The following is a 21,871-nucleotide window of genomic DNA, read 5'->3' on the forward strand; positions in this document are numbered from 1 at the left end:
TAAAAACATAAGAATATTATTTAAAACATCTAGGGTTGGGGCGCCTGGGTGGCTCAGTGGGTTAAGCCGCTGCCTTCGGCTCAGGTCATGATCCCAGAGTCCTGGGATCGAGTCCTGCATCGGGCTCTCTGCTCAGCAGGGAGCCTGCTTCCTCCTCTCTCTCTCTGCCTGCCTCTCTGCCTACTTGTGATCTCTGTCAAATAAATAAATAAAATCTTTAAAAAAAAAAAAACATCTAGGGTTTCATGGATGCATTCCACTGAGGGGTAAATAGGGTTGTGTCTGAGATATTTAGAGGGTAAATCCAATAAACAAAATGAAATTAAATGGGACTGGACATCATTCAGGATTCAGAAAAATATATCTTTCATGTGAACCAAAATGTTTCTCACCAAAAAGACATGAATTCTCTATAATAACTACTAAATTGAGTAGGATTTTAAGTCTAAATACTTCATTAATTTCCTTCCTCCATTTAAGAGCTGATGTTTCAGAGAAGAAATTATGATCTAGTAAATGGAATTATAAGAATGTAACTTCTTTACTCCTTGATTTCCAGCTACACAGTTAGGTTCTATTGTGTTCCTTATATATGGATGCGTTCAAGCAGAGTTTGGATGATGATTTGGCTGAGATGTTCTAGAAGAACTTTGGTTCAGATGGGTAGACTCTCTCTATATGGTCTAAAAACCAGCCTTCTAATCCCAAGTTTCCATGATTTGTTTTTCCAACATCTTTAGAGTTTGGTCCTCAGAAGCTCATGGACCAGGAAAATAAAACCCAGACATGGGTGAGTGAGTTTATTCTGCTGGGTTTGTCCAATGACCCAAAGACTCAAGTCTTCCTCTTTGTCCTGGTCCTGACCATGTACTTGGTGACTCTTGTGGGAAATACCCTCATTCTTCTTCTGATCAGTCTGGACAACAGACTTCATAACCCCATGTACTTCTTCCTTGGTGTTTTATCTTTTGTGGACCTTTGTTATGCAAACAGTTTTACCCCACAAATGCTAGCCCACATGCTCTCAGCCCGGAAGTCCATCCCGTTCTATAGCTGTGTGTTTCAGCTCTACCTCTCCCTAGGATTGGGTGGATCTGAGTTCTTCCTGCTGGGAGCCATGGCCTATGACCGCTATGTGGCAGTGTGCCATCCACTGCACTACACGGTCATCATGCATGAAGGGCTATGCATGGGGCTGGCTGCTAGCTGCTTGGTGGCTGGTTTCACAAATTCGCTAATGGAAACAATCATTACCTTCCGGCTTCCCCTGTGTCACAATGTTATTAATCACTTTGCCTGTGAGACCCTCGCAGTGGTAAGGTTAGCCTGTGTGGACATCTCCTTCAACATGGTCATGATGGCCATCTCAGGATTTCTGGTGATCATGCTTCCCTGTTCCCTTGTTCTGTTCTCCTATGGTTGTATAGTTACTGCCATTCTGCAAATTCATTCTGCTCAGGGACGTAGCAAAGCCTTTGGTACTTGTGCCTCCCACCTCATTGTGGTTTGCATGTGCTTTGGAGCTACCATCTTCACCTACCTGGTTCCACGGTCAGCCTCCTCCATGGAAGTGGAGAAATTTGTCACTCTCTTCTATGCTCTGGTGGCACCTATGTTGAACCCCTTGATCTACAGCTTGAGGAATAAGGAAGTTATGGCTGCTTTTCAAAAGTTTCTAGAGAATTTCAGAGATAAAGAGTAAAGACTATAAGAACTTCCTATTACCTATAATCAAAACCAAAAAGGAGATGGGCTGGAGGTATACAGGACTCCCATGTATGGCCTTGCATTTGGGTAAAGCATCCCTCTACCTGATTAATGAATTTCCTCATACAGGCCAATGCAAGATAAATCACATGTCAGTGATCCATGAGAGGGCCTTTCTTAGATCATCTTCTGTCAGATATCCAGTGGTATTTAGACTTCATTGGCCCATTTTAAAAATTTTATTAACATATCAATGCATAAAGAAATGATCTGCATCTTTGTCCAGCAGATCTGGTGTGGAATGAATAGAGAGATGAATTCCACCAATTAGGTCTGCTTTTACCTGATGGAGCAGAATGGAGAATGTCTGTTCCTCTTTCCACATGACAATGTTCCATTTATTTGTAGAACAACCTTATTTCCTCCAGGATAATCACAATAGTTTCTTTAACTCTTTCTCAAATGATGACAGTTTTAGAACTTTCAACATTTGTGCCTTAGTCTAGAGTGTGATATGATATTCTGAAATAAATAATATATGATGCTTTATTTGTCCACTCCAGTATGTTGGTTCTCATTCGCTTTTCAAGAATTGAATTTGCCTGGGTGGCTCAGTGGGTTAAAGCCTCTGCCTTCAGCTCAGGTCATGATCTCAGGGTCCTGGGATCGAGACCCATATCGAGCTCTCTGCTCAGCAGGGAGCCTGCTTTCCCCTCTCTCTCTGCCTCCATGTGATCTCCGTCTGTCACATAAGTAAATAAAATCTTAAAAAAAAGAATTGAATTTATTTTTAATGTGCAAAATATCTGTGGCTTCACTATAGTCTTTTTTTATTGTAACAAAATATACATAAAACATAAAATTTGCTAATTTAGCCAGGATACAATTCAGTGACATTATTTTCTCAATGTTGTGTAAGCATCACCATTATTTCCAAAATTATTCATAACTATGGTTTTTTATTTAACTAATTTTCTAAGACGATTTTCCTATAAACTGCTTACAAAATCTCCATATTCTCTGCCTTCTTATTTTATTAAAACTTAAATGAAAACATGTATATTTAGCTCTTCTAATTTTTATTATTGATTTTCATGCATCACACCAACCCACCAAGAATATTTTGAATCTTGATTCTCAAATTTATTCCGTTAGTTTGCTTTCTCTTTCTTTCTCAGACATAATAAACAAAAAAAGTCCATTAAAAAATTACCATGTAGTACATGCCAATTTTATACCACTGTGAACCTACTTTCACATTGAAAACCAATAGAGCAGATTTTGTGAATGCTTTTAAATCTACTTTAAAATAGATTATTCAAACATTTTAATCATTTTATCTAGAGAGGTCATTATATCTAGAAAGATATAAGACTTTGCCAAATACCTTTATTATTTTCCCATCCTTGTCTGTTTGCATATAAGTGGCAAAATTCACATAGTAACAATTCCTGATGCTCTGAGCTCCATCTGATTATTATCTGGAAGTGGGGTCTATTCTTGTCTTCCTATGCCCAGATCTTGAGCATCCCCAGAGATGTTAATGTGTAACATGAAGGTCTTTATATGGCACTAATCTTTGGCTCTCTAGAACCCCTGCAAAGATAGGTATCAGGTGAAGTAAAAACAGATTTTGCACATCAAAACCAATGCCTGTACCTCTGTAAAATTCCTCTAGACTCATCTTTTAGTAACAGATTTTCTTCAGCTTCTCAAGAGTATGTTCTTTAAAGCATAGCTATAGGACTAATGAATCAAGTTCTCTCTTTTATGCTAGATCTCCATACATTTATTGAGGGTGGAATAAAGGGGGAGAGGGAAGGAGGGAGGGAAAGACTGGCAAGTGGTCAGCCATTACCTGAAATGGTTGAATGTGATGTTAGTACAGACTAAGTCAACTATAGTGAAATTGTTTACTAAGAGAAAATCAAAGACTAAGTCTGGGTATTTGCATCTGTGTGCTGGACATTCCATAGCAGTAAAAAAGTCCCTCTGATATTCTTTGACGCTCAGAGACTGGTCTGTCCAGCCTTCCTTGAAGACATCTAGTGAGCAATAGATGCTGTATTAGTTTGCCAGGGCTCTCTTATTAAAATATCACAGACTGAGTGGCTTAAACAACAAAAATTTATTTTCCCACAGTTTTAGAGGCTGGAAGTCCAAGATCAAGGCATTGACAGCATTGTATCCTTGGAGGCCTCTCTCCTTGGCTTTAGATGGCTGCCTTCTTGCTGTGTCCTCAGATGGTCTTTCCTTTGTGTGTACTTATCTATGTCCTAATCTCCTCTTCTTATAAGGACACCAGTCATATTGCATTAGGGCCTGCACATGTGACCTCATTTTACCTTAATTACATTTTTAAAGGCCTTATCTCCAAATACAGTCATATTCTGAGGTATTGGGGGTTAGGACTCTAACAGATGAATTTTGGTGGTACACAGTTAAGGCTGTAACAAATAGTAACCCCACATTCTGAACTATCAGTCAATCTGCTCTGATAACCAAAACTAACCTATACACTGTGTGGTTAAAATAAAAAAAATTTTTTTATCAACCTATAAACCTATCAACCATAAAATATTTTTATGATATAAAAATCATAGTTAGTATGCATTATTGGTTATAACGGAACTTCAACTTGTTTCTGGTGAGTACTAACAATAGGCTGCTGAATGTTCACAAACACTGCTCGATAGTTAATCCTGGAATTTTGCCATGCCAATATGCCTGTGTTTTTAAATCCAAACTCCTGATAATTTTGAAAATCTTAAGTAAAAATACTTTACATTTGTTTGTCCTTAACTTCCTGGTATAGATCTCTTCTCTGTGGTTCCTCACAGATTACAATTGGGGGCAGTGAAATAGTGTACACCCATCTTCTAGAATCCGGGGATAAAACTCAGAATCCGGATGAATGCAATTAATTTAAAATAGCTAGTTTGTTCTTTTGTGCATCTTGGGAGAAATCATTTTCTTGTGCTGTTTTTTCTTTCCTTTATTATATAAAGATCATTTCATTTGATGAAAAGATTAGCTTAGCCTTCTGTCTTACCCCTTTTATCTGTGCATTGACATCAGATCTTCTCTAAAGGGAGGCCTGGTTTGTTTTTTTTTCCTAGGCCTTTTACTTAAAATATCACAAACTCTTTAAAAAAATCACAAACTCCTTAAGTTCTTCACTTTGTTTCTAGCATTTTAAGTCACATCTTGCTAAGTTTTCCTGTTATTAACTGTAATTACTGAAAACTTAATTTAAATAAAGGAGGAACTGATATAAAGAGTCTCACCATATTAAAAAAAAAAGTCTATAGATGGCATTGGTGAAATAATGAAAGTTTACAAAGATCTAGAACATAAACAAAACAAAATGGTCACTTAGAAAACATTTTTTCTATTGCTGTATAACAAATTTAGCAGCTGAAAGCCACACAAATCTCTGTTTCTGCTGGTTGGAAGTTCAGGCACAGCCTAAACACGCTGTCTGCTGAGGATCTCACTCAGCTCAGGTCAAGATGTCAGCCAGAGCTACGACCTCATCTGAGATTCAGGGTCCATTTCCAAGTTCACGCACTGTTGGAAGAATTCATTTTCTTGCAGCTGACCAACTGAGATGTGCATTATTTTGTTAGTCATTAGTTGGGGAACATTTATAAGCTCCTAAAGGTCACCTTCATGGCTTTGCTATTTGTGTCTTTCCTCACAACATGGCAGTTTGCTGCTTCTAGAGCTGCAGGAGAATCTCTACCATTTTGAATCTCTGACTTCTAGGAAAGCCTGGATACCTCTAAAGGGTGCACCTGATTATGGCAGGCTCACTGAAGATAATTTCTCTTTTGAATAAATAAAATTCAACTGATTAGGGATCTTAATTAATCTTCAAAATCCCCTTTTCCATGTAGTGTAATATTATCACAGAGTGAAATCCCATCATATTCACAAGTCATCTTCATACTCAAGATGAGAGAACTCTATAGTGTGTAGACAATAAGAGGTGGCAATCCCCGAGGGTGAAATTAGTAGTCTGCCTATGACAGCTGCAATCAGCCTTTGCAATTTTAGATGACAGAAGACAATGGAATAATACCTATTTACAGAATCCTGAGAGTAAATGTTAGTAAAGAAAAATTCTATACTAGATCAAGTCATTATTCACTATAAATAGGCTTTATTATTTAGAGCAGTTTTAGGTTCACAATAACTATGAGCAAAAGATACGGAGATTTCCCATATTTTCCCTGTCCCCTCCCATTCATAGCCTGCCTCATTACCAACATTCGCCACCAGAATTGTGCGTTTGTTACAACTGATGAACTTATATTGACACATTATTATCCAAAATCCATCATTTACCTTAGGGTCCACTCTTGCTGTTAAACATTATGTGGGTTGGGACAAATTTATGATGACACAAATCCAGTATAATAGGATCATACAGAGTAGCTTCACTGATCTGGAAATCCTCTGTACTCCATCTTTTCATCCCTCTCTCCTCCCAAGTCCCTGACAACCATTGATTTTTAAAAAAATTTTTATTTATTTATCAGAGAAGAGAGAGAGTGAGTGCACATAAGCAGGGGGAGCAGTAGGCAGAGGGAGAAGCAGACTCCATTGAGCAAGGAGCCTGATGCAGGACTTGATCCCAGGACCCTGGGATCATGACCTGAGCTGGAGGTAGACGCTTAACCAACTGAGCCACACTGGGGTCCCTGAAAACTGTTAATTTTTTATCATCTCCATAGTTTTGTCTTTTCCAGAATATTGTTGAGTTGAAATCATACAGTTTGTAGCCTTTTCAGATAAGGCTTCTTTCACATAGTAATATGAATTTATGTTTTTTCCATGTTTTTTTCATGGCTCGATGTTTCATTTCTTTCTAGAACTGAGTAATATTCTGAATATTTTGAATAATAATTTGGAATTGTATAATAGTTTGCATGTTCCACATTTTGTTTATCCATCCATCTACTGAAAAACATCTTGGTTGCTTTCAGATTTGGGCAATTATGAATAAAGTTACTATAAACATTTGTGTGCAAGACATAAGTTTTTGACTCCTTCAGGTAAATACCAAGAAGGATGATTGCTGGATTGTATGGTAAGAATATTTACTTTCGTAAGAAACCTCCAAACTGTCTTCCAAAGTGACTACACCATTTTGCATTCCCACCAGCAGTGATTGAGGATTTCTGTTGCTCCATATCCTCAGCAGCATTTAGTGTTGTCAGGCTTCTGGATTTTAGCCATCTTTATAGGTGTACAGTGGTATCCCATTGCTGTCTCAATTTACATTGCCCTGATGATATGTGTTGCAAAGTATCTTTTCATATGCTTATTTTCCATCTGGGTATCTTCTTTGGCGAGGTATTTGTTAAGGGTCTTATATCCATTTTTTAATTGACTTCTTTGTTTTCTGATTGTTGAATTTTAAGAGTTCTTTGTACATTTTGGATAATAGTTCTTCATCAGATGTGTCATTTGCAAAAATTGTCTCTCAGTTTGTGACTCATTCTATCATTCTCTTGACATCATTCACTTTGAAATAATGAGAGAAACACATGTTTATGTATGCAAGAACTCAAAATTATTACCCATTCCTCCTGAGTTAAAACTATAACAATTACCCAGAAAAATGTGAAAGCAACTTCAGGCAACAAAAGATGATTTAAAAGAAAACTGGGGGCATGAAAGTGAAACAGTTATGAAACGGGCAACAAGCCAGAACCTTCTAAGTATAAAATTAAGTTTCGAAAGCTCTAATTTCCTTGTGTTGAGAGTGAAGAAATCAAGACCAGAGTGGTAAGCACAGAGTGAAGCCGCTGCCCCAATGGAGAGTGAGGACAGGGATAGAGCCCAGCGTCTAGAAAGGAGTCTTAGTTAACTCTAATTAACCACTTTTCCTTAAGAGAGGATCCCAAGTGATTCCTTCACACATCACCACCCTGTTTATCTGAGGCTCTGCAGGAAGCCCATGCTTCACAGGCTGTCCGCCACCTGGACTTTTGTCCCAATTTGATCTACACATCTGACCAGAACATTTCCAATACCACATCCATCCCCAAGTGTCCTCTGAAACTTGTGCTCCGTTATCAGCAAAATACTCTATATTCTGAGTGTCTTTTTTCTGCGTTCATCTCTTGCTTGATTCCAACCTGACTTTTCTTATGAACTCTGATTCCCCTCTGCTCTTTCAAATACAGAGCTGTTTTCTCCCATTGTTTCTCTAATACTGGTGTCTCTCTATCCTCTGCCACTTCCAGACCATTGTTTTTTACTCTTGCCCAAATAACTCGAGCTCCTCTGATGCCTGGGCTATCAGACCGTAGCACTATCACCTCCTCTTTTTTTTTTTTTTCTTCATTTACTACCCAGTCTCCTCATTTTACACTGGTTTACCACTAATTCAATCGTGCATGTGAACATGTGATCTTTCAGTGTCTTGGCCTGTCTTCTGCTAATGTTGGTTTCCTTACTCATGTCCAGCCACCCTCTTTTATGACTGTATTCAATCCTTTCCATGGTCAGTCACTGCACTCCCACTAACGCCTCATCTGAGCACCCCACTCGAACCGCTCCCTTCTATTTCTTTTTTCCAGGTCATACCACCTAATGTAATTCCAATAAATTTTGATCCCCACTATGACCTCTATTACATAACTCTAACACATTTTCCTCATCCATTACCAATTGCCTCCACCCACTTTGTCTTATTACCTCTCTTTCTCGGCATGGGTTCCAAGCCCTCTTGTACAATCATCCCTCACATTATACCTCACAGTCATCTCAAGGACCCTGTCCTTGCAGTTAACTCTCCCCTCCTACACCCAGAAGTGGATTTGCCATGAAGCTAAAGAAGTTTAAGCTTCAGAGTTCCTTATTTGCATGAGGTTCTCCAATATGCAAGGCCGTGTAAGGGGTTTTTTTTGAAAAATATGCTTAACGAAGCCTATTGGTTGAGCTGATGTCACTTTCCATTTTTATTTTCCATCAATCACACTTAACCTAGGGGGCAGGAACTCAAGCAGCTGTGAGCATTTTGGGGATCCAGATAAGGGAAAATTGAGGTGGGGGTACTGTAGTCACTTCCTAAGGCTTCTGTAACAAAGGACCCAAGCTAGGTGGCTTAAAACTACAGAAACTTATTCTCTTACGGTTCCCGAGTACAGAAGTTCAAAAGCACGATCTCAGTAGGACCATGCTCCCTCTGCAGATTCTAGGAAATAAAACTTCCTTATCTCTTCCAGGTTGTGGTGGCCCCAAGTGTTGCCTGGCTGTGTCAGCATAGCTCCTTTCTACTTCCATCTGTCATTCCAAGGGCAACTTCTCCATGTGTCTCTTTGTGTCTTCTCTTCTTATAGAAAGAGGATTGGTTTGAAACTCACTCTAAATTCAGGATGATGCCATCTCAAGATCTTTAACTAATTAATTACATCTGCAAAGATGCTATTTCCAAATAAGATAACATTTCTGTTATCTGGCTCTGGGTGGACATGTATTTTGGGGGGAGGGTGTATACTAATCACACCAGTATAGGTATATTTAGTGTGCATTCAGTGGAACACATTTTAATGTCATTCATAGTCACTCCAATGTATAGTTTAGTTAATGTTAGTCACACTGGTTAGGTTTCAGGAGTGGCTTTCAAGAATACCCCTACTCTCCACTATGCTGACTCACCCAGAGTCATTTGTGGAAACAGGAATTAGTCTGTGGAAACTTCTTCCAAAACTTATTGCTCACTTGAAAGAGGTTTAACCAATAAGCCAATAAATGTAAAATAACTAAGATAATTAATATGAGAATGCAGAGAGGCAGAAAAGAGAAACCAAAAAAAAGAGACAAAAATAGAAAGCAAATAGAATATCAATAGATTGAAATGTATGTTTATTCATAATAATATTAAATTAAAATGGCCTAAACACAGTTATTAAAAGACAAGGACATCATGTAGGATAATGTAGAAAGACCCAAGTATGTGCCTTCTAAAATCAATCCATTTTTAGTATAAAGACATAAATGGATTCAAAGTAAAAAGATGAAAAGTATATACCTTGCAACACTAAAATCAGAAAGCTAGAGTGACAATATTAATACCAAGTGATATAATCAACAATCAAATATTACCAGGGGAAAAGTATGATATTATTTAATGGTAAGAGTATTAATTCACCAAGAACACATAAATATTCTAATAATCTAATTACAGAGCTACAGATACATAAAAAATAGACAAATCCACCACTATTATTGGAAATGTTAACATCATTCTTTCAGTATTTGATAGATCAGTTAGGCAAAAACCAATAAATACATGCAGACTCAAACCAGCCTGTCCTAAATGACATGTTTAGGATACTCCAGAATACAAACGTCAACACATTTAAATAATTGAAATAATGCAGAATATTTTCTTTAAACATAATGGAATTAAATCAGGAACAAGTAACAGAAAGATCAGAGGAAAATCCCCAAATATGTGAAAGTTAAACTCCTTTCTTCTAAATAACCCATAAGTCAAAGAAATTACACAAAAAAACAGAAAAATATTTTGAACTGAATAAAAAGAAAATGCAATATGTAAGAACTTTAATCTGGCAGCTGAAAAAGAGGAAAATTTTAAACATTAAATCCTTGTTAGAAATGTCTCAAAGCTATCACTTTAAGACTCAAGCTATCACTTTAAGAAACTAGACGGAAACGATCAAATTAAGCATATAGAATGCAGAGGGAAGAAAAAAAAACTAAGAAATCCTCAGAAAAAAACAACTGAAAAAGTCTATGAAACTAAAAAACATAGTTTCTTTGAAAAGTTTAATTACATTGAAAAACCTCAAGCCAGATCAAGAAACAAAGAGGAAAAACACAAATAACCATATTAAGAATTAAAGAGAGCATATTTCTAAAGACCCATTAGACATTGAAAAAATATTATGACAATATTTTTAATAGATTTATATCAATCATTTGAAGAAGATTGTTTCTCACATGAAATAGATAAATTTCTGGAAAATAAAATAACTACCAAAGCCCTCATAAGAAAAAAATAGGTAACCTCCAAACTTTCCATCTATGGAAGAAATTGAACATAGAGTTAAAAACCTTTCCACACTGAAAACTTCAAGCCAACTAACAAATTTTATGAAACATATAAGGAACACATAGTATTAGTGCTATACAAACTCTTCTAGAAAATAGGAAAGAAGGAAACATACTTCTGGCAAATGCCACCATTGAAGCCAGGATTAACTTCACACCAAGACCAAACCAATACACTAAAAGAAAAGAAACCTACAGAATGATAACCTTCATGAACAAACACACAAACATTCTAAGAAAATATTATCAAATTCAGTAACTTACAAAAATATAATAGATCATGACCTTGGGGAGTTTAAGCAAGGAATGAAAGTTTGGTTCAACAATCAAAAGTAAACCAGTGTCTTTCATTATATTAATAGACTAATGGAGACACCCAGTTAATCATCTTAATAAAAGCAAAAAAATAGTATAATTATAAATTAATATAGTAAAGTTCTTTACAAACTAGGTATAGATAGGAGCTTTTAAAACCCTAATAAAGTTATTCAAATAACTTACAGCCAACATCATACTTAATGGTGGAAGACTGAATGACTTCCCCCTCAGAGACTGAAAACAAGACCTGGCTGTCCATATTCATCATTTTCCTTCAACTAGAGATACTCGTCAAAATGATAAGGCCAGAAAAAAAAAAGGATGTAAATTAGAAAGAAACAAATAGAGTCATTTCTATTCTTAGGCATTATTATCATCTACATAGAAAATCCCCAAGAATCTACAATAAATAAATTTGTAAGGGAGCTTGGCAAGGTTGAAAAATGCATTCAATATATAAAGTATATGTATATCAATATACTTAAGTATAAATTTTTACTTTAAGGTAGTGATGTTTCAGTAAACATCACTGAAAATGGTGGAGTAGGGAATCCCAGGACTCTATCCCTCTATAAAAATAGCTAATAAGTTGTCAAAAACTGTCAGAATTGCCTTTTGTAGGACTCTGGGATCTAGTATAAAAATGGCAATGACGGGAAAGATTACGAAGTTGTTGCACTGTGGTGCCATGGGGCTGGGACATTCAAATTGTCCACCTATCATCTCCCACCTGTCTGACCATGGACTGGTTACAGCTATGAAGGTGACAGCCCACACTCTTGGTGTGGGTTAGTAGACAGAACCAGTAATATGGACCTTATTTCCAGAGAATTTTGGTTGAACAGTTCACCCTATATGGCAGCTAGCGGAAGGATTGACATAAAGGCTTACCTTTGCTTCACTGACTCAGCATTTTCAGGGCTGGGGTGCTTCCCAGGTAGCATTTGCCAGAAGTATTTAAAGGCAGAAGAATTGGTTATAGCAGCTTGAGGATAGGGATAACCATTGAGATGACCAATAGGCTGACAGATTGGGAAAGAAGAGGTTGGGAAAGGACATACATGGCAGAGAAAGGGCTTTTTTTTTTTTTTTAAGATTTTATTTATTTATTTGACAGACAGAGATCACAGGTAGGCAGAGAGGCAGGCAGAGAGAGGAAAGGAAGCAGGCTCTCTGCTGAGCAGAGAGCCCGATGTGGGGCTCAATCCCAGAACCCTGGGATCATGACCTGAGCTGAAGGCAGAGGCTTTAACCCACTGAGCCACCCAGGCGCCCCAAGAAAGGGCTTTTAAAACCTCAGGTCTGAGAAGACTACATGCAGGCCCAGGACTGAACATATGCTTAGAAAAAGCCTGCAAAGACCCCAAGATTTTAACTCTGGGTGATCTTCAGTCTCTGTACTCAAGGGAGCGAAGGTTGACGCAGAGTTGTGCATGGCTTGAGTAAGGGTTAAAGGAGTTTTCCAAACAGAACAGCCCATCAAGAGGTGAATAGATAACACGCTGTGGAAATATCCGTATGTTGGGATATTACTCAATAATTAAAAAAAAATGTACAACCTCTTACTGATACAAAACCTGGATAAAATACAACAGACAAGACTGACAATAAAAACAAACAAAAAGAAGGCGGAGAGCCAACCAGATCTGGGGACCTGAAGAACAACACGACAGTCAGTGTTCTGGATTTCCTTATTGCTTACCAGCATATCCTAGATTGGAGTCTGCAGGATTCTACAACCTGGACCTGCCAACAGGTACAAATGAAAAAAAAAAAGAAAAAACTCCAAAAAAAGCCCGTATAGCTGAATTCTAGGATAAGACAGTGCCAGCATGTTGTAGAATATACCATTTGTGTCAGCTGAACATCTCCAAACTATTTGGGGGATTATTTGTAGGAAATTCAGATCCCAAAACTCTTGTATGAGGAATCACGGTCACAGTGGTCACAGTGGTTCATAGAAACTGCTCATTATAGATGTGCGTTCCCTGTCTTTGAGGGAAAAGTATGCCTCCCCACCCCCATTCAGCCTGCCTAGCACACAGACAGCACAACAGGTGACCAGAACAATTAGTGCAAACGTTGTTTGGTGGGCACTCTGTCATTTCTGTTTCTATCACAATATATTTAAAATCCTATTGGAAAGTTGTGGATAATATCAAATTATACATTTTAGGGGATGTCAGAGTTTTTCCAGAACTTAAAGATAAATTGAGGTCAGTGATTTGAAAGGCCTGGATTAGTTTTATTAGTTTTATTTGCTCCAATAATTTTGTCTTATGCTTCAGTCCTACAAGAAATCTATATTAAAGAGTGCTTATGAGTCTTTTAGTGTGGAGTTCTGAATTCTAAAATAACAAAATTTATCATTTCCTTTAAAAAAAAGTAATTACCATAACCCCATGTTGCGCACTGAATTGCTTATAACTGTCAATATCTCCATTTCTCATTTCCTGAAGGCACAGGAAACTGACAACTTTTCTTTATGTGAGAGCTACTTTAGCGTCCAGCAGACTGCAGAGAAGTGATGTTCAGTAAACAGAGTTTTCTTTCAGAAAGTGAAATATTGGTCAAGGAGTTCCCAAAGGCAGGTGACGAAGTAAGGATGATCACATCATGATAAACATATTTGGCACACAATTATGGCATGAACGCTTAAAAACTTTTATTTAAGATTTTCCTGAAGAGAAGAGCACCTGTGTAGCTCAGTTGGTTAAGTGATCGACTCTCAATTTCGGCTCAGGTCATGATCTCAGGGTTGTGAGATCAAGCCCTGTGTTGAGCTCCATGCTCAGCCCAGGGAGTCTGCTTAGGATTCTCTCCCTCTCCCTTAGCCCCTCCCCCCACCACTCTCTAAAATAAAAAGAATCTTTAAAAAATTTTTTTTCTGAAGTGTAATAATGTAATTCTACTTTGGGTACTAATGTCTCCCTTGAAGCACTGATCAATTGTCTGGTTTCAAGTAACCTGAAGACTGAATAATAATTGAAAATCTGCAAAGAGATTAAAAGTAGTAACTTTTTTCCTTCATGTTTCAGCAAAGAACAAATTCAAATCTGATTCTTTTCAAAGCGTGTGACCATAAGTGGATATTTCCCCCTATGGAACTACTATTACATAAAACCAATAAGACTGCCACAATAGGCAAGTAAGAATTTCTCATGGTTCCCACAAGAGACCCGAACTGGCATCATCAAGGTAGTTTTCTCCTGGGTCTTGGCAGAGATGTAGAGAAAGTCTTGATATCATTTAAAGCCCTCAGAATTCAAAGCTCTTCATAGGTTGGTGAGCCCAAGACTAAGACCACTGCAGCTTCCCCTGGGCAGGCAATGGGTGCTGTGGCCCTGGGGTGCCAGGAAAGCCACCGTGGTGATGCATCAGGCACAAATGTGATCCTAGAGCCTGGGGTTCACCTCTCATTTAGTCCTGGCTCTCAGTCTGACGGCATTTGGGTAATCTGTGCCCACTTACCTGTAGGTTTGCAGAGTGGGTTCCTCACATCTATTCAGTACCTGAATCTTTCTTTTGTACTTCTTCCTATTTTAGAATCGGTGAAGAATTTCTTTTCCTATTCCACCCCAGCAGAGGCTGCTGAGCCAAGGTAAGGGTCTCCTCTCGGAGCATCACTTTCGAACTACGCAGGCAGCTCCCTTTCAGATTCCCATGGCAGAGTAATGTTTAAATCCCAAATATTTAATATTACTGTTGTGCCCCTCTCTTGTATTCACCCCCAGTTCCGTCAGTGGGTCAGGGGGATACTCGCATCTGTCACACGGTAAGTACAGCCATGCATGCAGTGAGCAGAGAACACACACACTCCCCCTGCTGCTTTTGAGGGACATCTCTTGGTGCTGGGTCAGAAATAGGCACCCCAGACTCTGACCCCAACCTGCAGATCCTGACCAGGGCTCCTGGGGCTCCTATGCTGCTGCCTCCCCACAATAATTCATTTATGGAGGAGGTTACAAAATCCCTGGACTCTTGGCAGGGACAGAGGTTATATGTTGATCAAATTTTAATTACTGAAACCTATGGTTAAGCAGAATCCAAACAAAATTAAGGGAAATTGCATACACAGCAGGTACAGGAATGGAGAAAGAAGCTCTGATGTTTGATTCTAAATCATTGGTAAAAATCTGCTATAAGGGATCACTCTCATGGAGTAGGAACTATTATGAATGGGAGCTCACAAATCTCATGGCGAAATAATACATTGACAATAAATATGGCCAGCTCCACTTACTAGTATGCAATAATGAGTGCCTATATATTCTTCCTTTAGTTAATGAGAAATAGGGCAATCTTTTTTCTTCCTTTTTGGTGGTTTGGGTTTGGTTTGGCACTTTCAAGCCTCCTCTAGGAAAGCAAAATTACTTGTGTAATTTGTGAACAGGTGTATCTAAATGTTAACTTTGTTTCTATAACAAACGCTGTAAGTAGTGTTATTATTCTCTTGTATGTCTTCAAGTGTCTGTTATGCATGTGTCTTCCAAGTAGCCTCTTGATCTTTGGTTTACCAGTTCTTTCCCGTGCAAATCCATCTCCCTGCATCAAAAGCCAGGGTGAAATATAAGGATGTTAACAGCTACTGAAAACATTCAGCAATTATTTACTGTTTATACATCAGGACAATTTTTATATGCCTTAGTATTTCACATGGAGGTTACCGATTGGTCCTTGAGACTATTTCTGTCTGTTTCTCTCTCTCTCTCTGAAACCCCTTTTCTACTCATTCATTTTCTCATATTTTCCCACCCAACAGCAAATAGCTTTTAATCAGCTGCTTCCCTGAAAATGACAGGCTGTTTCATACTTCTATGTCTTTGTTCACTCTGATTCACCTCCTTAAAATGCCTGATCCTTTCCCTTATTTATATTTCAGGTCTTAGTCCAATGACTGCCTCTTCTCTTACCTACTAAGCATTTCTATATGTTTATTTCTGGTCTTGTGTTTATGGACTGAATATGTATTTATGTCATATTATCATTATTATTATTACTTTATTTTATTTTATTTTACAGCTTCTAAAATTTATTGGGAGAGATGAGATGGGACAATTGCAGGGTGTTAAAAAGCACTCATAAGTTTTGGCTTGGTTTTTCTTTTTGTTGTTGACAGAGTTTTTTTTATATATATATTTTCTTTTTTTTATATCATTACATTTAAGAGTTCTTAATTTTCTTTTTTTTTAATTTTTAAATTTTTTATTTTTTCAGCGTAACAGTATTAATTATTTTTTCACCACACCCAGTGCTCCATGCAATCCGTGCCCTCTCCAATACCCACCACCTGGTTCCCCCAACCTCCCACCCCCCACCACTTCATTATTTTTAATTTTGGATTCATGTCTAATAGCCAGTTTCTATAATGAAATTTCTGTAGAATTAGAGACTATTTCCTAAAATAAACACTTTAAGTATAACAAGGTGGTGATGAGCCTCAAATCGGGTATTGTCGTATGTGAGTTGGCCTAGGGGACATTGCCTCTCCTGTCAGACAGGCCTCAGCGTGGCTGTCAGGCAGATCTCATCACTAACTTGGAAATCTTCCTTACTCTGTCTAAACTGGTGTCTTCTGGAGAATTAGAATAACAATACCTCATTAGTATTGTTTTGTGGATTAAATGGGATATTTTATGAAAAGGACTTAGAACTGAGCAAAATTCTCAACAGGTAGTAAGTGCTCAATAAATTATTGTTATAATTTATAATAAATTACAGTAATTTATTATAATTACATTATAATAGTAAATTAAAATATTATATAATTATAATTTATAATAAATATTCTGGACTGATTGCTTAAGCTTCACATTAAAGTGAATCAAAACACAACCCTACCTCATTTTTGCTCTTTGCCATTTCGTCAACTCTGAGGAAAATGGCTGTAAACATCCCAAGTTTCCTCTTTTGTAAATGGCATCCCTTCCATGTAACCCAGCCATGTACCTGAGATTCCTTCTATATTCCTCTCTTTCCTTTTTCTTCTGTATTCAACCCATTGATTACCATTAAAGAGTCTTCTAAAATGCATCTGAAATCTGCCCACGTCTCTGAAACCACGGTATTCAGGGCTACCAGCACCTTCTCTGAATAGCCTGCAGCCAGGCTCCCCACCATTCTTGCTTCCAGAGACTTGGGCATTGACAGATTTATCTTTGCCCTTATAAATCATAAACCACACTGTGCCCCTATGGGGCTTTCGTGCTTCTTGTGTTTCTCCTTGTATTGAGATTGCCATTCAGAGCCTTTATTAAGACCTCTAGGGCCCTGCCTACCCATCCCACCTCTTGTATCCCTTCCCTCACTGACCACAGTGCTTGGTGGTGGCCCCATTTCAGCCAGTGGTGTCCCTCCTCAGCAACTCAAAGGACTGGAGTCATGGAACTGTTCTCAGTGGGTCACTTCCGCGGAGGTTTAAGTGAACTTCCCTAATCACGTTCATATCACTTTCTGTTTTGTAATCTTCATAAAAAAGGTCTCAAGTTTTATTATGCATTTCTTTTTGCCTGCTTATTTTAAAGACTCCTCCCAGAGACCCCTGCCCCACCTGTGAGGACTTACAGCTCCTTGAGAGCAAAACCCATGTTTGTGTTGTCTCCACTCTGCTTGGCTCACTGCAGCTCCTCTCCTTCCTCCTGTTAGCCCAGGTTCCCTTCCTAATGCCCTAATAATAGGGGGTCAGAGCCCCTTTCACACTTTTTGTCATTTACAGTTCATATAAGCTTTCATTCATATTTTTTCATTTGGGTTTTGATCCATGGCAACATAAGCAGAATTACTATTAATATTCACCTTACAGAAGACAAAACTGTTTCAGAGAAGATAAGATGTCAAGATCATATAGTAAACCAGGACAAACCTGGTACTTGACTGAGGTCCAGTTCTTTGACATGGAAAGCCTAGCTCTCCTGATCTCAGCCCTCACATATCTCAAATGATCGTCATCATGAGTTCATGACAGCTACAGTCCATCTCCCTAGATAGTGAAGGGAAAGGATGTAATGGTATATATGAGGGATTAGTGAGTTGGAAGGAAGAACTTCCAAAACACTGCGTGACATGGGCCAGGAGCACCAGGCATATCCTTTGGAATTGGCAGTGGTAACATGGAACATGGAGACTGGGTATTGTTTAACTTGGGGGTGGCTGTGAAGGCAGTGTAGGATATGAGAGCATGGGCTTTGGTCATAGACTTCAATGTGATTCTTGCCCTGTTACCTGTGGGAAGTTGATAAGTTGCTTAATGTCTTTCTGAGACTCAGTTTCTGTATCATTAAAATAGGTATAGTAACATGTAAAGAGGCTATGTATGAGTTAAATTACATTACTGGGTGCCTGGGTGGCTCACTGGTGGCTTAACCAGTGGGTTAAGCCTCTGCCTTCGGCTCAGGTCATGATCTCAGGGTCCTGGGATTGGGTCCCACATCAGGCTCTCTGCTCGGTGGGGAGCCTGCTTCCTCCTCTCTCTCTCTCTCTCTCTCTCTGCCTGTCTGCTTCTATGCCTACTTGTGATCTCTGTCAAATAAGTAAATTGAACCATGGACTCTGACCAAGTGATATTTTTCTCCCCAGGAGAGCTAAGTGCTCTATCTCCAGTATGAAAGTGGAGAACCAGACCCAGGTCACCAAGTTCATTCTGGTGGGGTTCCCTGGGAATTGGGGCGTGCGGTTAGCAGTGTTCCTGATGTTCCTCATGGCCTATATTCTGACAGTGACTGAAAATGTGGTCATCATCCTGCTGGTGCAGCAGAATCGGCCACTGCACAAGCCTATGTACTTCTTCCTGGCCAACCTGTCTTTCTTGGAGACCTGGTATATCTCTGTGACTGTGCCTAAGTTGTTATGCAGTTTTTGGTCTGTGAACAACAGTATCTCCTTCACTCACTGCATGATACAACTTTACTTCTTCATTGCCCTCATGTGCACAGAATGTGTGCTCCTGGCTGCCATGGCCTATGACCGTTACGTGGCCATCTGCCGTCCACTTCACTACCCCACCGTTATGAGCCACGGGCTTTGCTTGCGCTTGGCTCTTGGATCCTGGGCCATTGGCTTTGGCATCTCTTTGGCTAAGATCTACTTCATCTCTCGCCTCAGCTTCTGTGGCCCCAATGTCATCAATCACTTCTTCTGTGACATCTCTCCAGTCCTTAACCTCTCCTGCACAGACATGTCTGTAGCTGAGTTGGTGGACTTCATCCTGGCACTGGTCATCTTTCTCTTGCCCCTCTCTATCACTGTCCTCTCCTATGGATGTATCCTGGCCTCCGTTCTGCGCATGCCCACCGGAAAGCAGAAAGCGTTCTCTACTTGTGCCTCCCACCTCGTGGTGGTCACCATCTTCTATTCAGCCACAATTTTCATGTATGCCAGGCCCCGAGCCATCCATGCCTTCAACATGAACAAAGTGATTTCCATCTTCTATGCCATTGTCACCCCTGCTCTCAACCCTTTCATTTATTGCCTAAGGAACAGAGAGGTCAAAGAGGCTCTGAAGAAACTGGCCTATTGCCAAGCTATCCGATTGGACTAGGACTTACAAATCATTAGGAAGACATGGTTTGATTTGGTGCCTGCTCTTCCATCCTTGGTCCTTTCTTCTTTAATGCCTGATCTCATAGTACTCATATTGGTATGCCATCACCACATCCACATCAACTACAGGTTCTTGGCTGTGTTGTGAGGCCTGCGTCACCACACGTGGTCTGTGGTCTAAGGGCATACCCCTTGTAGAGAGAACTCTCTTTGGCTGAGACCTAAGATAAGGTTTCTGACACTGTGAGTAAATCCCTAATGGAGTAGACTGGGTGAGCAGGTTGGTGGCATCTGAGTTAGCTTTTTGGGGGGGATCTAGCAAGCATTAAGTGTTATGGGTCAACAGATCTGAGATGGCTTCCTGACTGAGACAGAAGTAGCAGTGTCCTCAACAATCCCATCCTGGTTATTGTGCTGGCTGTCAATCTTGGTGGCAGAGACTAGAGTTTGCTCCTCCAATCCCCCCTGCCAAGACTTTTCATAAGTAGCTGCTTCCCTGCATTATAAACATTTCTGCTTCAGGTAGCTAGAGTGTTTCTGTACATGAACTATACATAAAACAATTGTAATTTGTCTTCTGATATAACTTATACTGTTGTTTTGTACTGAATTTCATATTTCCCTCCTAGATATTACAGTATGTTTGTTTGTATCTGCTAGAGGCTAAGCATAAAATAAAAGATAAATAAATATCAGCAAATAGATTCTTTGCTGAAGGAAACTTTGCCCTTATTAAGCATCTTTTCTTTTGACCTCAATGTTTTCCTTCCTCTTTAATCTACTTTTACTCCCCCTGGCCTCCATCTCTCAGCACATCATCTCAAATACAAGCAAGTTGTCCAAGTTTAGGATTTGACAGATTTCCATCCTATGCCACAGTGACTCTCAGCTCTCCTACTTGTTTATCTGACACCCTACCGATGAACACTAGACTTGCTGATCAAACATGTCACACCCACAGAAGGTATAGATGTACCCACTCTTGGTTCACAGTTTTGTCAATGGCAGAGAGAGCCGTACTTTAAGCTACATTCAATATAATATGCCAATATCAATATGCAGGAATTTAAATCTTCCTTTAAAACAGTTGAAAATAGAATAGCTTTTAGCATTATCAACATCTTTTACCTCCTCCAAAAAATTTTTTTCAAAAAATATTTTTTTAATAAGAGGCATTAAGAAAGATTCATTTTATAGACTGCATTTTATAGCTGCATTTTATAGACTTGTGGACTAGAAGCTTAGGAAGTAAATAATGTACCATCAGAGTGGGGAGGAGAAGTCAAAAACCCAGATCTCCTGACTCTGAGCCCTGGGTCTGTCCTTGGCTCATGGCATCTTTCTAGAGAGAAAACATGCTTCTTCAGCAGACTAAATGTGTAGGGCTTTGGTTAGAATCATTAAATGCTATACCTGGAGAAACTGTTAATAAAATAAAAATGGACAAATGTGGAATATATTCCTCAGAAAAGCGAAGAAACAAAGATAAAATGCAAGCTTACCTTACTTTAGAGAATAACATTCAAAAGAAAATGACTTTCATAATGGAAATGATTTAATATTTGCTCCTGGAACTTGATGTAATAAAGAAGTGATTATACATATATTTCCATTTCAACCCAAACATATAAGGAAAAGTTATTATTTTCTGAGCTAATTCAGATGAACTAATCATAAGGTTGCAGTCTAATAGGGCTATGAAATGCATGTGCTGAAAAAAAAACAAGAAGTAGTGAATAGGCAATAAAAATTACCAACTGGCTGCTGACAATCTGAGTTCTGGTCCTGGATGTCTTTGTCATGTGACATGAACAAATCATCTAAACTCTCTGAAACACTGATTCTTCATATGTAATACAGAAATAATAATGCCTTCTTTGCCTCCCTTCCACGATGGTTAAGAGGATAAGCTGACGTGATTCCAAAGACTGATTGTTCAAGATCTGGGCCAGTGTAAGAGCTAAGCAGGCCAAAACTCGGTTACAGTTTATTGGGGAGAACTAACAGAAGTCTCTGTAGACCTCCAAAACCATCTGTACTGACTGAACTCCACCTCCTAGAGTCTGGGAGACTCCCAATAGAGGGTTGTTTGCTTCTTTATTATTTCTACTAAGTGTCTGGGTAAGAGAGAGTGTGGAAGTAATTCTATTCAATTGTGTTTCAAAGAGCAGTTGGGAATCAGTTATGTAATCTTGAACTCATGAGAGGAACACCT

General features: G+C 38.9%; 2 protein-coding genes across 2 annotated transcripts; both read left to right on the forward strand.

Moving 5' to 3' along the window:
• Nucleotides 1-760: 760 nt before the first annotated feature.
• LOC122904161 (olfactory receptor-like protein OLF3) lies at nucleotides 761-1,702 on the forward strand. Its single transcript, XM_044244635.1, has one exon. It carries the CDS (start codon nucleotides 761-763, stop codon nucleotides 1,700-1,702), a length of 942 nt encoding a protein of 313 aa, XP_044100570.1.
• Nucleotides 1,703-18,718: 17,016 nt separating this feature from the next.
• LOC122904162 (olfactory receptor 6B1) lies at nucleotides 18,719-19,654 on the forward strand. The gene has a single exon (XM_044244636.1). The coding sequence runs from the start codon at nucleotides 18,719-18,721 to the stop codon at nucleotides 19,652-19,654; it is 936 nt and encodes a 311-aa protein (XP_044100571.1).
• Nucleotides 19,655-21,871: the final 2,217 nt, after the last annotated feature.

The sequence above is a fragment of the Neovison vison genome, chromosome 4 (genome assembly GCF_020171115.1).
Source record: "Neovison vison isolate M4711 chromosome 4, ASM_NN_V1, whole genome shotgun sequence".
In the NCBI taxonomy this organism is placed as follows: Eukaryota; Metazoa; Chordata; class Mammalia; order Carnivora; family Mustelidae; genus Neogale; species Neogale vison.